The sequence below is a fragment of the Zeus faber genome, assembly GCF_960531495.2.
Source record: "Zeus faber genome assembly, chromosome: 16".
NCBI classification, from domain to species: domain Eukaryota; kingdom Metazoa; phylum Chordata; class Actinopteri; order Zeiformes; family Zeidae; genus Zeus; species Zeus faber.
Genome location: NC_137202.1, coordinates 13,521,949 through 13,538,298, shown reverse-complemented (window position 1 = coordinate 13,538,298; position 16,350 = coordinate 13,521,949). Strand labels below are relative to the sequence as shown.

Genomic DNA, 16,350 nt, shown 5'->3' with positions numbered 1-16,350 from the left:
CCGTGTATTACCCATTGTCGATGCATAAGTAGACAATCTGAGTATCAATAAGCGTAAATGTGTCCGGAAATTTTCATTGCCTTAAAAGATTAACATCGTATACATCGTAAGAAATAGAACCTGTTTAGGAGCCCGTGGAAGTCCCGGGTATCTGGTATCTGTGTGCCGGTATCTGCGGGGTATCTGATTTTTAAGACCCGGCAGACAAGCAGGTCAGACGGCGAGGAGGCTTCTGCAGGACGCCAATAGTGGACCATGCTTGCCGCCGCTGCCAAGATGGCTGAATCGCTCAAGAACGAAAAACCCATCGGTCCACCTTGACCCTCCTCCGCTGACCCCTCCACCTCCAACCATCTTCTACACTTTTCCTTTGACACCGACCCCGCCCGACTTTTAGCGTTACTCGTTCTTTGCTGACGACAATGGCTGTGATGTACAGTTGGTTCTACTACTACCGGTGTTCCTTAACCACTACTGACTGCGCTCAACGCAAGTCACTTAAGATGAAAGCTCCCGCTAATTTCCTGATTGTAAACGGGAACGATCACAGAAGCCACTTAAGATTTTCTTTTCCAATTAGTGGCAAAATACCCGCCGGGTCGCGGTTAATTGGAAGGTATAAAAAGGACTAAATGTTGAAAGTCAATATTCCTCCTCCAGTCACTCCGGAAAGGTGGACGGATCAGACGGTCCTCTTGACCTCTGGTCTGATGGCCTCAAGTGCCTCTTCTTTAGTGTGTGTGTGTGTGTGTGTGTGTGTGTGTGTGTGTGTGTGTGTGTGTGTGTGTGTGTGTGTGTGTGTGTGTGTGTGTGTGTGTGTGTGTGTGTGTGTGTGTGTGTGTGTGTGTGTGTGTGTGTGTGTGTGTGTGTGCGCCTGCGCGCCTCATCTCACACACTTAATGAGCAGCAACACACCCGTATAGACATTTATGACGATACCATGCACGCCCATGCAATCTCTCTCTCTCTCTCTCTCTGCGCGTCCAATGGCTCCAGTCACGACCGAACAAAGTCACAAAGCCCTTTTAATGAGCAGAACACCTCTTCAGGTCGTTACATTCAACACTGACCAACATTGATCGTCTGCACCAATCAGCTCCGGCACACACTCCCTGGCATCGCTCTATTGTCATGTACCTACGTTTGTGAGAGTGGGCACCTGCACCGCTAACCTGCGTCCTACCCTACCCAAACGAAAAAGGGGTGTTACGTGGAGGTTTTTCCTGGGTGCCGGTCAGGTCACGTCTTTGAAAGAAATGTCAAAACACTTTCCCCGGAACGGACATTTCTCCTCTGTCTCAAGCCGCTTCGGTGGCTGGATAAAGGCGCCTCCTCCGGATTTGGGTCAGAACTCGGAATCTAAAATGGTGTCTGGAGGAGAACATCTGGTACGGTAGCTGTTTCTTTTTAGGGCGTTGGGACAAACCCTTGTCTAACTAGTGTTTGTTGTCGGGTGGTGCTGCTTGCACTGCATCACCCGCTTGCATTACCTCACATCCTGTGCGGACCTACCTCGCTAAGTCTGTGTCTTCACATCCCCTTTTATTCTCTCCTTTGGTCCCCTTGACTTCTAGTCCTGCCTTTTCTTCTCCTTCCATTAACGCCGACCCTCATTTTTGCTGATCACAAAATGTCCGTCGTGTGTGTGTGTGCGTGCGTACGTGCGTGCGCATGCGTGTGTGCGTGCGTGCGTGCGTGCATGCATGCACGAGTTGATTCAAGCCGCTCCCTACAGACCTTCCTAATGTGTTTTCTATCCGACTCCACCCATCCTGTCATCTCATTGGCTCTTTCACTTGCAGTCCATTTACCCGCTGCTCAATACTTGTTCATCTTATTATCGGATGACGGGTATCATTTTTCTCTGCCTTGGCCGTCGCTGTTGACCGTCCAGATGATTCTTTATTGGATGTTTATCAGAATAACTATTTAGCGACCATCAAATAACTGATTAAAATATTTCTTGCTTATGAAAGATGGAGAATATTCCCGTGACATCTTCCTATTGGCCTTTAAAAGTAGGGCTACGGCTCCCTCTCCAGATGTTTTGTCCGCGATATTATTTCTGCCCCAACCGATTGGCAAAGAAGGGTCATCGGCGTGGTATACACCAGGGAGGGTGACTTAACTGGACTCCCGCCCAGAGAGAAGGGACTTAAATGTGAAACGCCTCGAAAACTTGGACTATATGTCAGTGGAAAACCGGACCCTCATCTACCACTCCCGTCTCTGTTCACATCTGCCATTTCTGTCGTGCTTATTCTCAGTGCGAGAATAGAGGGGAGGCCGTTCATTTTACTGCAAGTAGTGGGAGAGATAGAAAGTTGTGTGTGTGTGTGTCTGGAGGGTTCTGTTGCATAATCCCAGAAAACAGTGGGAGCGCTCGGGAAACAGAGGGGGAGAGAGAGCAGATGGTCAATGCATAGCTATCCTCACGTGTACCCCAAGGATCATGTACGCTGATACATAGCCCCTTTCTCACATGGAATCCGTAACATTGCTGGATCAAAAAAAAAAAAAATCCGGCTAAGGCAGTAGGTAGTCTTTCACACATTGGCCTCCTTTACTTAGAAGTTCCGTATGGAGTCTGTTCCCACATTAGATGACTGCTACGGATGCATTACCTAATGGGTTGGGGGTTAGTCCTAGCGCTGCCCCCTGGAAGTGGACGAGTCGAGTCATCAGTCAGAAACCTGTCAGTCGACTGAGATTCTTCAAGTTGGGCAGTGTTTTTTTTGGGGGGTTTTGTGTCAGTCAGTGTGCAATACAACAACAGAAATTAACAGATACAAGCTTACAAAATGCACAGGGATAACATTTTAATGAGGAATTATAAATAATATATTTTTATATGTGTGAATCGAACACGGCTCTCCGTGCACCCCGATCGCCTCGCCCCCGTTCCTCCAAAACAACTATAGACAGTGTGAAGACTGGGCACGACTCGGAAACTTGTTAAGATAAATTTCTGTGCATAACGCATGTTCAAGTTCAAGAGATTATTTGTCACATACATATACATACGGTCATGGAGAGGGGTGATCAAGGAGAGAGCCATGGAGAAAGTGTCCCTAGTGCGCACGGTTTCGTTCCATACTGTTCCATACGCACTTGTTTAGTTCCATAATGAGACTAAAATAAAAACACTGTTGTGGCACGGCAATCGCAGGCACCCCATCGCTGGCGAATAGTTGAATATTTGCATCGAACAGCCGAAACAGATTTGACTGACAAAATTCGGAGTCGGGTACAGCCGACTCCGAAGTTAGTTAGTTAGTACATTCTGTCCAGTGTGGATGGGATTGTTTGTAAAATCTGCCGGCAACGGACGTACAATCTGAATTGGTTTCCGTTTTATTTCCTGGCTCTCGGAGACGGGCGTTTTGGTTTCCGTCTCCCCGCTCGTCCCGGACGGACTCAGTTCCCTCCGCTGACGGAGCGTGGACGGAGCTCCTGTACGCAGACGCCATAACCCTAACACAATGTTATTGAATCAGCGTGATGATTTTCATCCTGTCCAACCCTCTCTGCCTGCGGAGAAGGAACGTTCTCCACCCGTTCTACCTCTCCCTGTCCGCTCCTTCCCTCTCCGGCTCCGTGCTCCGGTGCAGCCGGGCGAGCAGGTGGAGCGCTTCTGCACGATGTCACCGCCCTCAAAGCACTTCATGCTTCCCCAACTGACATACACCATGTAGGGCCCCTCTCCATCCCTAACTCTAAAAGACACGTCTAGCGTCTGAGTGGCAGTTTTCAACAATATAAAGACCTGTCTCCGTAGAGACTGGACGTGTCTCAGTTTCTCGTCTTTGCAGCTGAGCTCCACAGCTTGGGTCGGACTCGCCATTTTTCTGAATGTTTCTTTTTCTTCCCGGAGGTGATGCTAGGTTGAGAGTGGGGAAATTTTACGGAGCGGCTTTTTACGGAACATCGACACCGGCTCATTACGCCAATATTGCCAGTGGACTTACGCTTTTCAGTGCAAGTGGGAAAGGGGCTTAAACTACAGATGTCCTATGTCTGACAATCATGGCAGAGGGTGGAAACGGATATAACTAGGGGCTTTGAGACACCGGCAGTTATTTGACGAATTGGATCATCCTTCCAGACACCGGCGCACACTCAGTGAAGTCATTGAGATGATAGGTATGGAAGGTGAAGTCACTATGAGAACCGTTGGGTCTCACAGCCGGTGGGAGCGTTACTATGCCAAAGCATCCTATGTAGAGCTTTAACTTCCTCTTAAGCGTGATAAATTCCAATGTAATTTTCTCACACACACACACACACACACACACATTAAAAGTTAGCTATCCACCGACTGGAAGATATTTATACACAAGCCCTAAGCACTCAGCCCACTAATGACACTCTAAACACACCGCTGGTGTATGCGAGTGTCACAGAGAGTGAAAGCAGGAGGCTTGACATGAAGCCATTTCAACTATTAACCAGTTACAGGAGTTAAGCATTTTTAGTGTTTGTCTTTTTTGAGTGTGCGTCTCAGTTCATGTTACTATCCGCATGTCCTGCATAGTCTCTACTTGAGGGAGGAAAGTTATTTTAGAAATATATGTATTGTATTTTGGATTAGTGGGATACATAGCTGCTTCTTTGTGTCTATAGTGTGTTGAATGACCTGTGATTGAATGATTAAACTGGTCTTAATGGACTAAAGCACAAAAATGTTTTGCAAAATTGCAATATTTTTCACTGTGAAATCCTAATACTTGGATACACAGAATTATTATAGTAGGCAAAACATTGTATTTTTACTATTGAGTCCTATTAATACCAAAACTTTCAAAATATTGTTCCCATTTCTTGATTCAATAATATGCATTCTCTATTTTTATCTAGAAAATGAATGCTATATCAGCACACACACACACACACACACACACACACACACACACACACACACACACACACACACACACACACACACACACACAAGATCTGGGGACAAACTTTATTATAAATTGCACTCTACGGGTATAAAGCACACGGCTGCATGTCTTTGAGAAATTATGAATGAGAGCCTGAGTGCTGTGTGTGTGTGTGTGTGTGTGTGTGTGTGTGTGTGTGTGTGTGTGTGTGTGTGTGTGTGTGTGTGTGTGTGTGTGTGTGTGTGTGTGTGTGTGTGTGTGTGTGTGTGTGTTAGACGGACAGACACGTAATGGCTGTTGTGCATAGGATAGAAGGGTCAAAACAAAACGGTAATTGCATGTTTGGAGGTTTATTGAGGTGTGTTTCTTTGCTGTCTGGGAGCTGCCCTTCCAAAGGAATGCTTGTTTGGCCTTACTTTACAGTCAGGGAGTGAGCATCAAGGAGGATAAACGAGAGAAATGGACGTGCCAAAGCCGCGTTCTGAACATATCTACACGCTCATGTGAACAAGGAATACACGCCACGCCTGTGTGTACATGCATGACCAACCTAAGAGGAGGAACATGGTTAATTTATGGCAAATGTATCAAATATATATGAACCAAAAACCCCAGGTATCACACGACTAATATATAATAATATGTGCCCCTGGTGGTGTTTGCAAATTGATTTCTATTTTCCTAGCAATTTTAAAACAAATTGTTTATTATTGTTTATCATCCTCAATCAAGATATATGATATAATAATACACAGTTGTATAACTATGAGAAGACAGGACCTAATATTTATTATAGTAATCCGGACAGACCTCAGTGTAATCCCCAAAAAATACAGTGGAATGAAATGCATGTTTTATAATTTAACAAATTTTATTCGCTCATTCCTTTTCATATTCAAATTTGCCATAATAACCGCGTCCATAATTTCTTCTGTGCCATCCAGTGCCCTTCGGTGACCAATTGAAATGTCAGGACTGGAAATGTCCTGGAATGATCTGGAACTTCCACATCTGTCTCTCTGTTCCGGTCTGGGCCTCAGTCTGAGCCTCTGTTGTCCCAGGCTCTGCAGCTCGACTGCGCGTGCACACACTCACTAACTCACCGACCCATTGAGCCGCTTTTCCGGCTCCCCCATACAATATCCTCTCTCTCACTTTGACATTCATTTTGCAGCTCGCTCTCTCTCTTTCGCCTTTTCTCTCTGGTGCAATGATCTCACCCTTTCCGAATGCCGAAGCATTCCACTCTATTCAGTTTTGCCTTTATTCTTTCACTCCTTTGTGTGTGTGTGTGTGTGTGTGTGTGTGTGTGTGTGTGTGTGTGGGTGTGGGTGTGTGTGTTGGTGTGTGTCAGGGACGGAGACAGTGGTTCTCTCACATGACAGGGAGGCCCCTAGAACAAGCGGAATGCTGTCCGTTCATCTGACCGCGGACCTGGACAGTGTCTAAACCGGGGTAGCGAGGCTGCCGTGTGAAAGTGAAGCCATGTAGCAATTAGGTCTCACTGTGGCCCTCCCCTGGCTGCTTCCAGAACTATTTCATGGACCAGAAAACAATTTCCCAGCAACCATTCTGTTTTTTCTACAAAATCTTTGAGTAGCAATTGGTGGTGTACCAAAATGAAAATTTGGGAAGTGCCGGAATGACAACGGCACAGCGGACATTAAGTACTGGTATTTTTGCATTTGGCAATTTGTGTTCCGTTGCATGAGTTAGTTTTGCTTCAAATATTGATTTGCAAAACACACAATATGTTATTGAACGTTTTGTCCGAGGAAATCCGTCCATATCAGCTTCTGGAGCCAAGATATATCAGCTACCAGTTTGCAGTTCTACCAGCTCCATGCGTAGACTACAGCTCTCACGCCGGTTATCATCTTTTGCTTACATTAGAAGCAGGAGTTATGATCAATGCAAGTCTCACACTGCATAAATAAGAAGGAATGTGTGTGGCGTACACATTGTGGTGCTTGCTTCAAAATGCCAGGTTTTGTGTTTTGCCAACTCTTGACATCTCACGCGTGCACCCATGCAGCTCCATGGTCTCGATCAATTTTGATTGTTGTTACCATGGTAACTGCTAACCACATTAGCAGATAACGTTCTGCTTCAGCCTATTAGGCTGAAATAGTTGGTACATCCAAGCACACCATCAGAGAATTGGATTAGCGTCCAGACAGATCATCAATAACAATCGTAATTGAATGTAAATATATATTAGTAATGATAATTTCTTTACCTTGTGTGATGTTAATAGGATAAACGTTATTGATAAGGTGTACTAGGGGAGGAAAAACAGTAGTGATGGATAATAAGATGATATGGAATAAACCAAGCTGAGCTGTCAGACACAGGAGTCGCAGCTAGATCGAGGCAAAATTCGAATTTATTGACCGACAAAATATAATCAACTTAGGAGGGTTGCAGAACAAGTGCAGGGGGAACTTAGAATGAGCTACAGTATGATAAAGCTAAAAATGAGGTCAAAAGAACTTGAACAGGGTTCAACATAAAAACGACTAGACACGCCAAACAGACCTGACCAAATGAAACCGGAGGGAACATATGTAGGGACAGGGCCAAACCAAAAGACGCAAGAGGGGTGAAAGAAATATAAGAAACCAAAGTTATTAACGCTAAATATTATAAAGCAAGGGACTAAATAACACAGGTGCGCATGTTTAAATAACTGCAAAATAAATACAAACCACTCATCGACAAAAATAGATGATTATTTAAGGAAAGAGGTTGAACTACATGGACTCCTCCGCAGCGTGTTAAGCCCTGCAGCTTTGGAGTTCTGGTCCTTTCCAGCAGGGGGTAACAAGCTTAAATCCCGGCAATAAAATATGTATGTTATTTGAAACAGAACCTACGTATGAGCATTATGAATGTAGGGTGTAAAAATATAAATTTCAAACATACATCGGGAATATATAAGGCCGGTTAAAACAAAGTGTGTGGGCGTGGGAGCGTCCATCACATGAACATTGAACTTGATGTTTGGTACTTTTAACAGCAGACACTGCATTCAGTTGGCCTGCACCTCTTCAAATAAAACTCCCTTAAACAATAAACTTCATTGGGCTACAATCAAGTCATACCATCTGATCCTCATTCATTTGGACACGCATGGGTTTTCGCAATGAGATTTCATGATGGAACATGGACATCGAATCACACACACACACACACACACACACACATACAGCTAGTTGATCTCGGAGGTGCAGTCGGTAAAATTTGACAATTTGCCCTAAATTGACCGCTTGAGGAAGCCACGTAAACAACCCGAACAGGACGCTCCTCCGTGACAAGGTTTCTTAGACGTCGTAGCAGAGGGGTCTTGCAACGTCGAACGTTCGTCCATGCTTGTTGAAACTGAAATGAAACCAGTTGGGGGATGTAGACAGCATAGTTCACCAGGTGGGGATCGAGCGGAGATCGCCGGGAGCTTGTCATCTCAGCAGCCATCGAGGTATTTCTCAACAACGTTGGCAAACCCCCCACCGCTGTATCATGGTCAGTTTGTGCTACGAGCGACTAAAATATAACTTCCTGTCCCTGAGCCAGGCGTGGTACTGCAGTGTCCCAGATGTCTGGCTCCATGTCCTATATAGAGCCGGCCTGCTGGTGCTCTGCACCACGGAGAAAGGACATTATGATGAATGCAACGTTCACTGCACAGGCGGCAGTCCATGTATATAGGACATGCGAGTGTGAACGGGGGTTTTTGTGCGTGTCCGAAGCAACTGTGTCCAGTCGGATAAGGTCGAGATCACCTTGGTCGAGGTATCATCTCCCAAGTACTAAACGATAAAATGGATATGTGTCAGGGTGTTGGAACAGGAATAGGCATACGGTAAGGAACCAGTGACGGTTTAACATCCAACACCAGGAGGCCATGATGGTCCGACCCCCGCATTTAGTAAACACAATAGTCTCTTATACGGTAACAAAATACAAGTAGGATGACAGCCGGATTGGTCAGCCTGGGCGGGTAGAATTGTATTGCAGGTCAATCATCTGTCAAAACGGTTTGACTTTTTATGTACCGCGACCGAACCGAAAACCCAAGTTTTGTTACTGATGAAGCTGTTTTTGTAGGGGCTGAAAGTGAAAATGAGATGATTGGATGTTACTTTCCCCTGGCTTTTAATACCACCTGTACCCGACATGTTTCGACGACGAGCGGAGCTTAGAGTTGTCAGGCTGGCGAGCGGCCTCTTTAAGATGCCGGTAGCTTTACTACAAGTTTCTAAATGAGAGCAGCGAGTGGGGACAGCAGATCTGCATGCTGCAAAATGAGATCGACGGTGCTCTTTGTGGAATATTGTGTGTGTGCGTGTGGGTGTTTTGGTAGGCGTAGATGTGTAGGTGGCCTCGATGAGCTCTGCCTACTTTGTCCGCAGTATTCTATAATGACACTTAAGTGGATTGTATTTTACTGTGTGTGTGTGTGTGTGCGTGTGCGTGTGCGTGTGGTATCAGGCTGCGTGGGTGATTTTTGCTGATCCGAGGCCAGATCTATTCATTCTTACCACAGTTACCAATAAATCCTTGACTTCTGAGACTCCTTACACCACAAAATGGGGAAAAAAAGGCTTCTACACTGCAGCTGGAAATAACTGCGGTCTACAGTACGTGTGATTTGATATGTTCGGGTATATTTCCTGCATTAGTACTGTAGAGATTGACAGGGAATGTAGAAATCCTCCCTCGTTTTACTGGCCCTGCATCCATCCTGCTTTAGTTTTACCTGCTTAATGATTTATGATTGAATTTATGAAATGATTTTCTGGCTGCCTGTTGAGCTCCGACTCGTTGGCCATTTTGTTGCAGTTTGCGTCTCGATGTGTGGGCTGTTCTGCAGTGCATGCTGGGAGACCTGTAGCTATGGAGACCAAGGTTCTGTCTCGATAATAGCCCTCTTTTACTTCAGCCTCAGAAGTCGACGCTGCAAGAGGGAGGAAAAGGAAAGATGAAAAAGCAACTTTTGCTGGTGCATGGAGGTGTGAGGTATTTTTATTTTTTTCCCGGCGCTTGAAGCCGCGTCGCTGCTGTGCGCGTCCTTGTTTGGACCCGGTGTTAGACGGATTGGCAGAGCTTGTTGCACCACGACGGGAAAAATACAACGGATGAGAAACAAATTTTTTCTCATATGGTAAACAGTAACTTATGGCAAACAGCTTAAAGCCAAACAAAGAAGCCTGGAAAGAACAAAATCAAGTCAGTTTGACAAGTACAACTGAGCCCAATGTCACCATCCTATTCACGTGCGTCGGCCTGTGGTGGGACTGTCGGTTTATTCCTCGTAGCACACAAATGAATGGCCCGCCTTTCAATGACCTCCTTGTCACATTTTTGAAATAAGATCGTAGCGGTGTGTGCGTGTGAGCTGTTGAAAACATCCCATTCGTTTTGCGTGTGCGCTTTAAACGTACAAACTAAGAAAGGTTGGTGTGCGATCAATGGTCAATGCCTTCTCCCATTAGAACTCACTGGACCAACGCGATGACCTTCATGTACATCACTGACAATGCACGTGGAGACATGTCCGCCAGGGCCGTCCATCGCAGAGTGGTGTTGGCGTTCACCAAATGTTAATCCTTCTGAATGAGAGGGATGGCGTGAGTCCATACGAGCTCCACCAGCGCCCTGATCCGGGGGCTTTTCAGTGGCTGTGGTTTCGAGAATTGCGGCGTCCTGTTGTGCTGTGTGACAAGCAATCTCTTGAACTTGAACTTGATCTTGATCTTGAACTTGTTCTGCTTCCACGTCTCAGCTCGTGTCCCCACCAATCAGCGTACGTTTCATTTGTCGGAGTTATGCATGTCAGCCTGTGTGACCTGCGGTTACCCAGAAACCCCTGCTCCTCAACAGGCTGTTAACAAGCATAGCATCTCTGTTTGGACCATAACAAGGATGGAGACTGTTGGCGGGGAGACAGGTGGGCTGTCAGGGCGTGTTGATGGGTCTAGATGGTTGAACGGTCGGTGCTGGTGATATGGAAACACACACACACACACACACGCACGTACATGCACACAAACTTTGAGAGTGATGGATGTTAATTATGGTGTTCCTGTTTGTATTTCTACTTTTTGTCATTCATTCATTTCTGAAATTCCTCAAATATTTTTTTTGTCTTCATGTTCTGCCCTTTCTGACTTCTCCTTCATCTTTCTTTTGATGCCATGCTCTCTCTCTCTCTCTCTCTCTCTCTCACTCTCTCTCTCTCTCTCCCTCTCTTTCTACCTCTCCCTTTCTCTATCTGGTCTATTTCTGTCCTTCTTGCTGTCATCTAGGGTCATTAGTCTCTCTCTCTCTGTCTCTCACACACACACACACACACACACACACACACACACACACACACACACACAGAAATAGTACCCAGTTATTTGCCATCTCGTCACCTCCTCTCTCCTCCTGCTCTTTCTCCATCCCTGATCTGTATAATGTGTGTGTAAATGAAAAGTATTGGATCTGACCGGGAGTGAGTGGAAAAGCACTATTGATGCGCCACAGATTCACACATTTAACGTTGGTGGAACAGAGTCGGGGGGGTCGAATGAGGCAGAAACCGAATGGGTCAATAGTTCTGCGCACACACACACACACACACACACACACAGTCTCACACACACACACACACACACAAACACACATTTTATCCTGCATGACCAAGTCTTGTTCATGGTGGAAATTGTTCAATAACACCTGAATCAATAGTTAGAGATTGTACTACTGTGTGTGTGTGTGTGTGTGTGTGTGTGTGTGTGTGTGTGTGTGTGTGTGTGTGTGTGTGTGTGTGTGTGTGTGTGTGTGTGTGTGTGTGTGTGTGTGTGTGTGTTGTGCTTTTAGTGTTCTGTCTTTGAACTTGGTAAAAAATGTTTTCTATCATCTCAGAGTGAGTGTTTGTATTTCCTGTTGCTTCTCCCTTCTACTCTTTTTGGCGCTGACCTTCTTCTCGCTCCTCCTTTCTTCCTCCCCTCTTTTCTCTACGGTGACATACTTTACAACACTTACTGCAGGTGTCTCCCTTCTATAGGCATGCATGCACATTGCTTGTATCTCAGTCCAGACACACACAGACGCACACGCACTCACACACCAACACACGCACTCACACACACACACACACACACACACACACACACACACACACACACACACACACACACACACACACACACACACACACACACACACACACACACAGTGTCCCAGCAGCAGTGTATTTTTAGCCCAGCAACAAAAGTTTCAGTCTCACTGGTTGTTTGAATGTAGAGTGGGTGGCAGCTCTCTCACGCTCCATGTATCTCTCTCTCTCTCTCTCTCTCTCCTCTCTCCATCCTGGACCCTCTCTCTGTCTCTGAAAATCTGTCGCAGTCTCTGAACTCAATTATTTGAATGTTATCGGGGAAAACCTGAAAATGTGCTCTTCTCTAGTTGTTCTCTACCCCCTCCCAGTGCTGCATCTATCTATTATTTTGTGTGTGTGTTTTTGTTTTGTTTTTTTTGTGCAGTACCGCGTGGTGCTCCGTCATGCGGTGTTGCGTTTTATGATGTAGTTGTGCCCAGTCATCCTTCTGTTTGCTGACTGCAGTACCACCCAGCCCAGTCTTATTAGGCTGAGATGTGCTGATTCTGCTCTATTTTAACTGAATTCAACAGCGCAGTGTGTTATTGTTCCTTAGACCACACACACACACACACACCCACAGACAGACAGACACACACCCACAGACAGACAGACACACACACACACACACACACACACACACACACACACACACACACACACACACACACACACACACACACAGAAGATTGCCTTTAAAAACCCTAAGCGCTAAATACACTAGTGGTGAAGTGTTATGTAAACACTATAATGCTACCAATAAAAACATATTGTTGGACTGTAATTCGTTCGACATAAAACATGCTTTTCATTATAAATTGCCCACAGAAATGATTTTTTCCTCATTAAATCCCTTGGACTAGAATACCCGAAAAACCTTCTCAAGCAGAACATGCAAGCGATCTGGCGAAAATCCCACATCAGCAATAACAGTTCATTTCATTTACCAGTGCTTATTTCGAAAACACCCGAGGACCTTGTGCGCTGCGAAAGGTGGCAGAACTTTAAAACAGCGCTCAGTTAGGTCATTTTCACCGTCGGATACACCGCTGAGTTTGAAAGAGGGCGAGAGCGCGGGCGCCTTCACCTCAATTGGTTTAATTAGAGCGCCGTGGCAACTCTATCACTCTTTGCTGCCAGGAGATGGAGAGAGCGGCCGAGTGAGAGGGATGGGTGTAGGGCGGGCGGGACAAAGGTGATGGATATTGTGCCGATGTTCTTTCCGTGCCTGTGCCAAAAAAAGAAAGACAGTGGGGCGCCGTCGCTGTAAGGTTGTGTCATTGTGTCTTCCCCCCAGTAGGTAGCGCTGTTTGCATGCTTTTGAGGTTGATCCCAGCCTAGACCAGCCGACGTCTGCTCAGAATGTGTGTGTCAGTTGGAGACACACAACAGGACGCACAGGTGAAGCCCGGCGCGTGGAACCGCTTCCAACTCCACAATTATATTCGCTCAACTGATCAATGAGTCCCCTCCGAAGCAGATGCACTTAAAACGTCTGCAAACAAACTAACTTGTGTACATCCGAAAACACAAAGAATCCTCTGACTCATCCGACGATGTCAGTCATGAGATTTGTTTGGCGCCCGCTCCCTGCGGAAACATCTGAAAGGGTAAAGCTGTTTTGTCGGGAGCCGTAAGAGGACAGCCCGCGCGGCGGAGCTCTACCCCGCACGAGCACCCGCCCTCCGAGGCCCCGGGGGAGATAGAGCCACATCATATGACATATTTATCTTTCGCAGCATCACCTTATGTCATCGTGTTATTTTGGATTTTCCCAAAAAAAAAAAAACAAATACCATTCAAATAAAGGTGGCTTTCTTCTCCGCAAAAGACGGTATTCCAAAGGCATCTTCTCGGTAGGGCCAAATCCACCGCTGAAAACCCATTCCTCGTATTGGAGTGATGGCTGTATGTGGAGCGTAGCTGTGTTGTGGGAAGCTGAAATGCTCGTAACGCCCACTGGGTAAATGCTGATTTAAGTACTTTAATTGCCTCGGTTGGGTGGGGAGTTTCGCCCTTGCACAGTTTGGCTTCACCTGGTGTTGGCGCAGCCTCTGCCAAGGCACCGGTTCATGGCAACACGGAAAACGGAGAGCTGAAGTATTAGGACTTAGCCGTGGGTTTTGGCGCCGGGAGGAGTGAAAAGACGCTGATCGAGCTTATCCCCGTGCATGCCATTCATATTCTGTCCTCTCTTCGGTGCGTTTTTTTTTCATCTTCACCTCCCGTCCCAACAGGTGCGGACGTGCAGCGCGACGTGCGCCAACTGGGCAATCTCCAGACCTCTCGACCTGTCACCACGCCAGCAGCAGCCAGCAGTCCGGTCCGAGGTGGCGGAGGGGTCGCGGCGGGGTCACGATGACGTCGGTTGCGGCGGAGTTTGAGCACATGGAGATCCAGCAGCAGTACAGCGAAGGGGTGAACAACCGCTGGGACACGGACGAGTGGGACAACGAGAACAGCTCGGCACGCCTCTTCGAGCGCTCCCGCATCAAGGCCCTGGCCGGTAGGAGCAGGAGACGTCTTTCTTTGAAGTCTTTGGGCAACGAGTCTAAGCTGATTAACCTGATGCATTTCCATTTAGGGGGAGAGAGAGAGGGAGAGAGAGAGAGAGCATCCAAGCATAATGTTTTAAGATAGTTTAACAGCTGTACAAAAAAAACAAAACAAGTGAGGCTAAAGTAAAGATATTGATTATAACGTAAAAAATAGTTTAAATATAGCCAAAAAATACATTTCTGCTAATTAATATTGAAATATGGGCTTTTGTTATATAGGAGATCCACAAATTCTAAATTATTAGAATACAATCTTTTAGTCTTGGTAACCAACATTTAAGGCTACATTCACACTGCAAGCCTTAGTGCTCAATTCGGATGTATTGCTCAGATCCAATTATTTATTTATTTTTTGTTTGGGTGTTCACATTATTTTTTAAATGTGGCCAATCACATCGTTCCAGTGTCAACGGGTCACGGTCCTGAACTGACCCGCACGCGCAGAAGTTACAAAGATGTTACACGCAGCCAGTGTCCTACGGAAAAAAACGTGGCAGGCACAATGGTTGTCGGGCGGCTTGGGACCGTGTACCTCGGCTCAAGCTCGCGGTTGAAATCTTTAAATCCAGACAGGGGTACGGCGCTTTTTTTTTTTTTGTTTTGTTTTTCGTCCTATAATCTAAAATAAAAATGTGTGCAAATTACGCCCCGATCCCTCCCTCAGAGGACACACACACACACACACACACACACACACTTTAGCTGCGAGCGTGGGTGCGCCCTCGCCGGGTCGGTCTATTTATCTACTTATCAATCTATATTTTATTTTCCCTCCTGGCACTGTATAGGCCGCTTCACAGTGGTGGGCGGCCGCGGTGCACCGCGCTGTGCTTTCCGGTCCCGAAGTCGGGAGCAGAATCCGGAATTGTGTGCGCTCCAGCCCGTGAGGGTTGGGAACCCCTGCTCTACAGTGACGTAAAAGTCGCATGAATTCCGATTTGTCTGTTCAGACTGGAGGTAGCATTGCGGAAAAATCGGACCTGCATCCCATTTAGGACCACGTATAAAAAGTGGCGCGAGTCGGAATTGAAAAGATCAGATTCCGTGTGATTTGTGCCGTTCACACTGTTATGGGAAAAAAAACAGATCTGAGTCACATGAGCAAAATAAAATCAGATTCGGGCCACTTTGGCCTGCAGTGTGAACATAGCCTCAAAGCCGGTGTCCGGCCCTGACGTACGCTTTTCCCGATCATCCAAGTAAATATGAAGTCATTGTAAAGTGTGACGTCAGTAAGGAGCCGGCGGGGCGAGTCCTACCAGGGGTGAAGCTTCTCATGCAGAATGTGTTGGCGTGTTGGAAGCCTGAGAACAGTTGGAGACTCGCCTTCCGTCCTGCGCAGATTAGACGACCGCGTTTCACAGGATTACCCGGGCTTTCCCACCGGCCAATTATCGGGATCAGGATTAGGCGACGCACTAACAAGCGTGACTAATTGCCTTTCGCTGGTTGAGTTGCTGCAGGTTGACTTGAGACCGATGAGAGGCCGGAACGTCTGATCTGACGTTAATGGAAGATAATTAATGGAGATAAGGGAGGGCTCGGCCTCCCCTCCCTCCCTCCCTCCCTCCTTCCCCTTCAATAGAAACTCATCAGATCAATGGAACATTTCTAGTTTCATTCTACTGTTTCTGGACCTTGACCGCAACCCTTCAGCACCATCAATGACTTTACTGCTGCTTGTGACAGACAATATGGAGGTGATCCGTTGTAGGTCTGTGTTTGGCGGCAAAAGCTTTCAAAACCAAAGGGTTGTTGT

The 16,350-nt window shown here is 46.5% G+C and overlaps 1 protein-coding gene across 1 annotated transcript in view; it reads left to right on the top strand.

Moving 5' to 3' along the window:
- sptbn1 (spectrin, beta, non-erythrocytic 1) overlaps positions 1–16,350 on the top strand; it is a 91,676-nt gene that overhangs the window by 11,916 nt on the left and 63,410 nt on the right. Inside the window, 1 exon segment of the mRNA XM_080016786.1 lies at positions 14,271–14,539. Within this exon segment, the coding sequence (XP_079872912.1) occupies positions 14,392–14,539 (148 nt within the window). The 5' untranslated portion in view covers positions 14,271–14,391.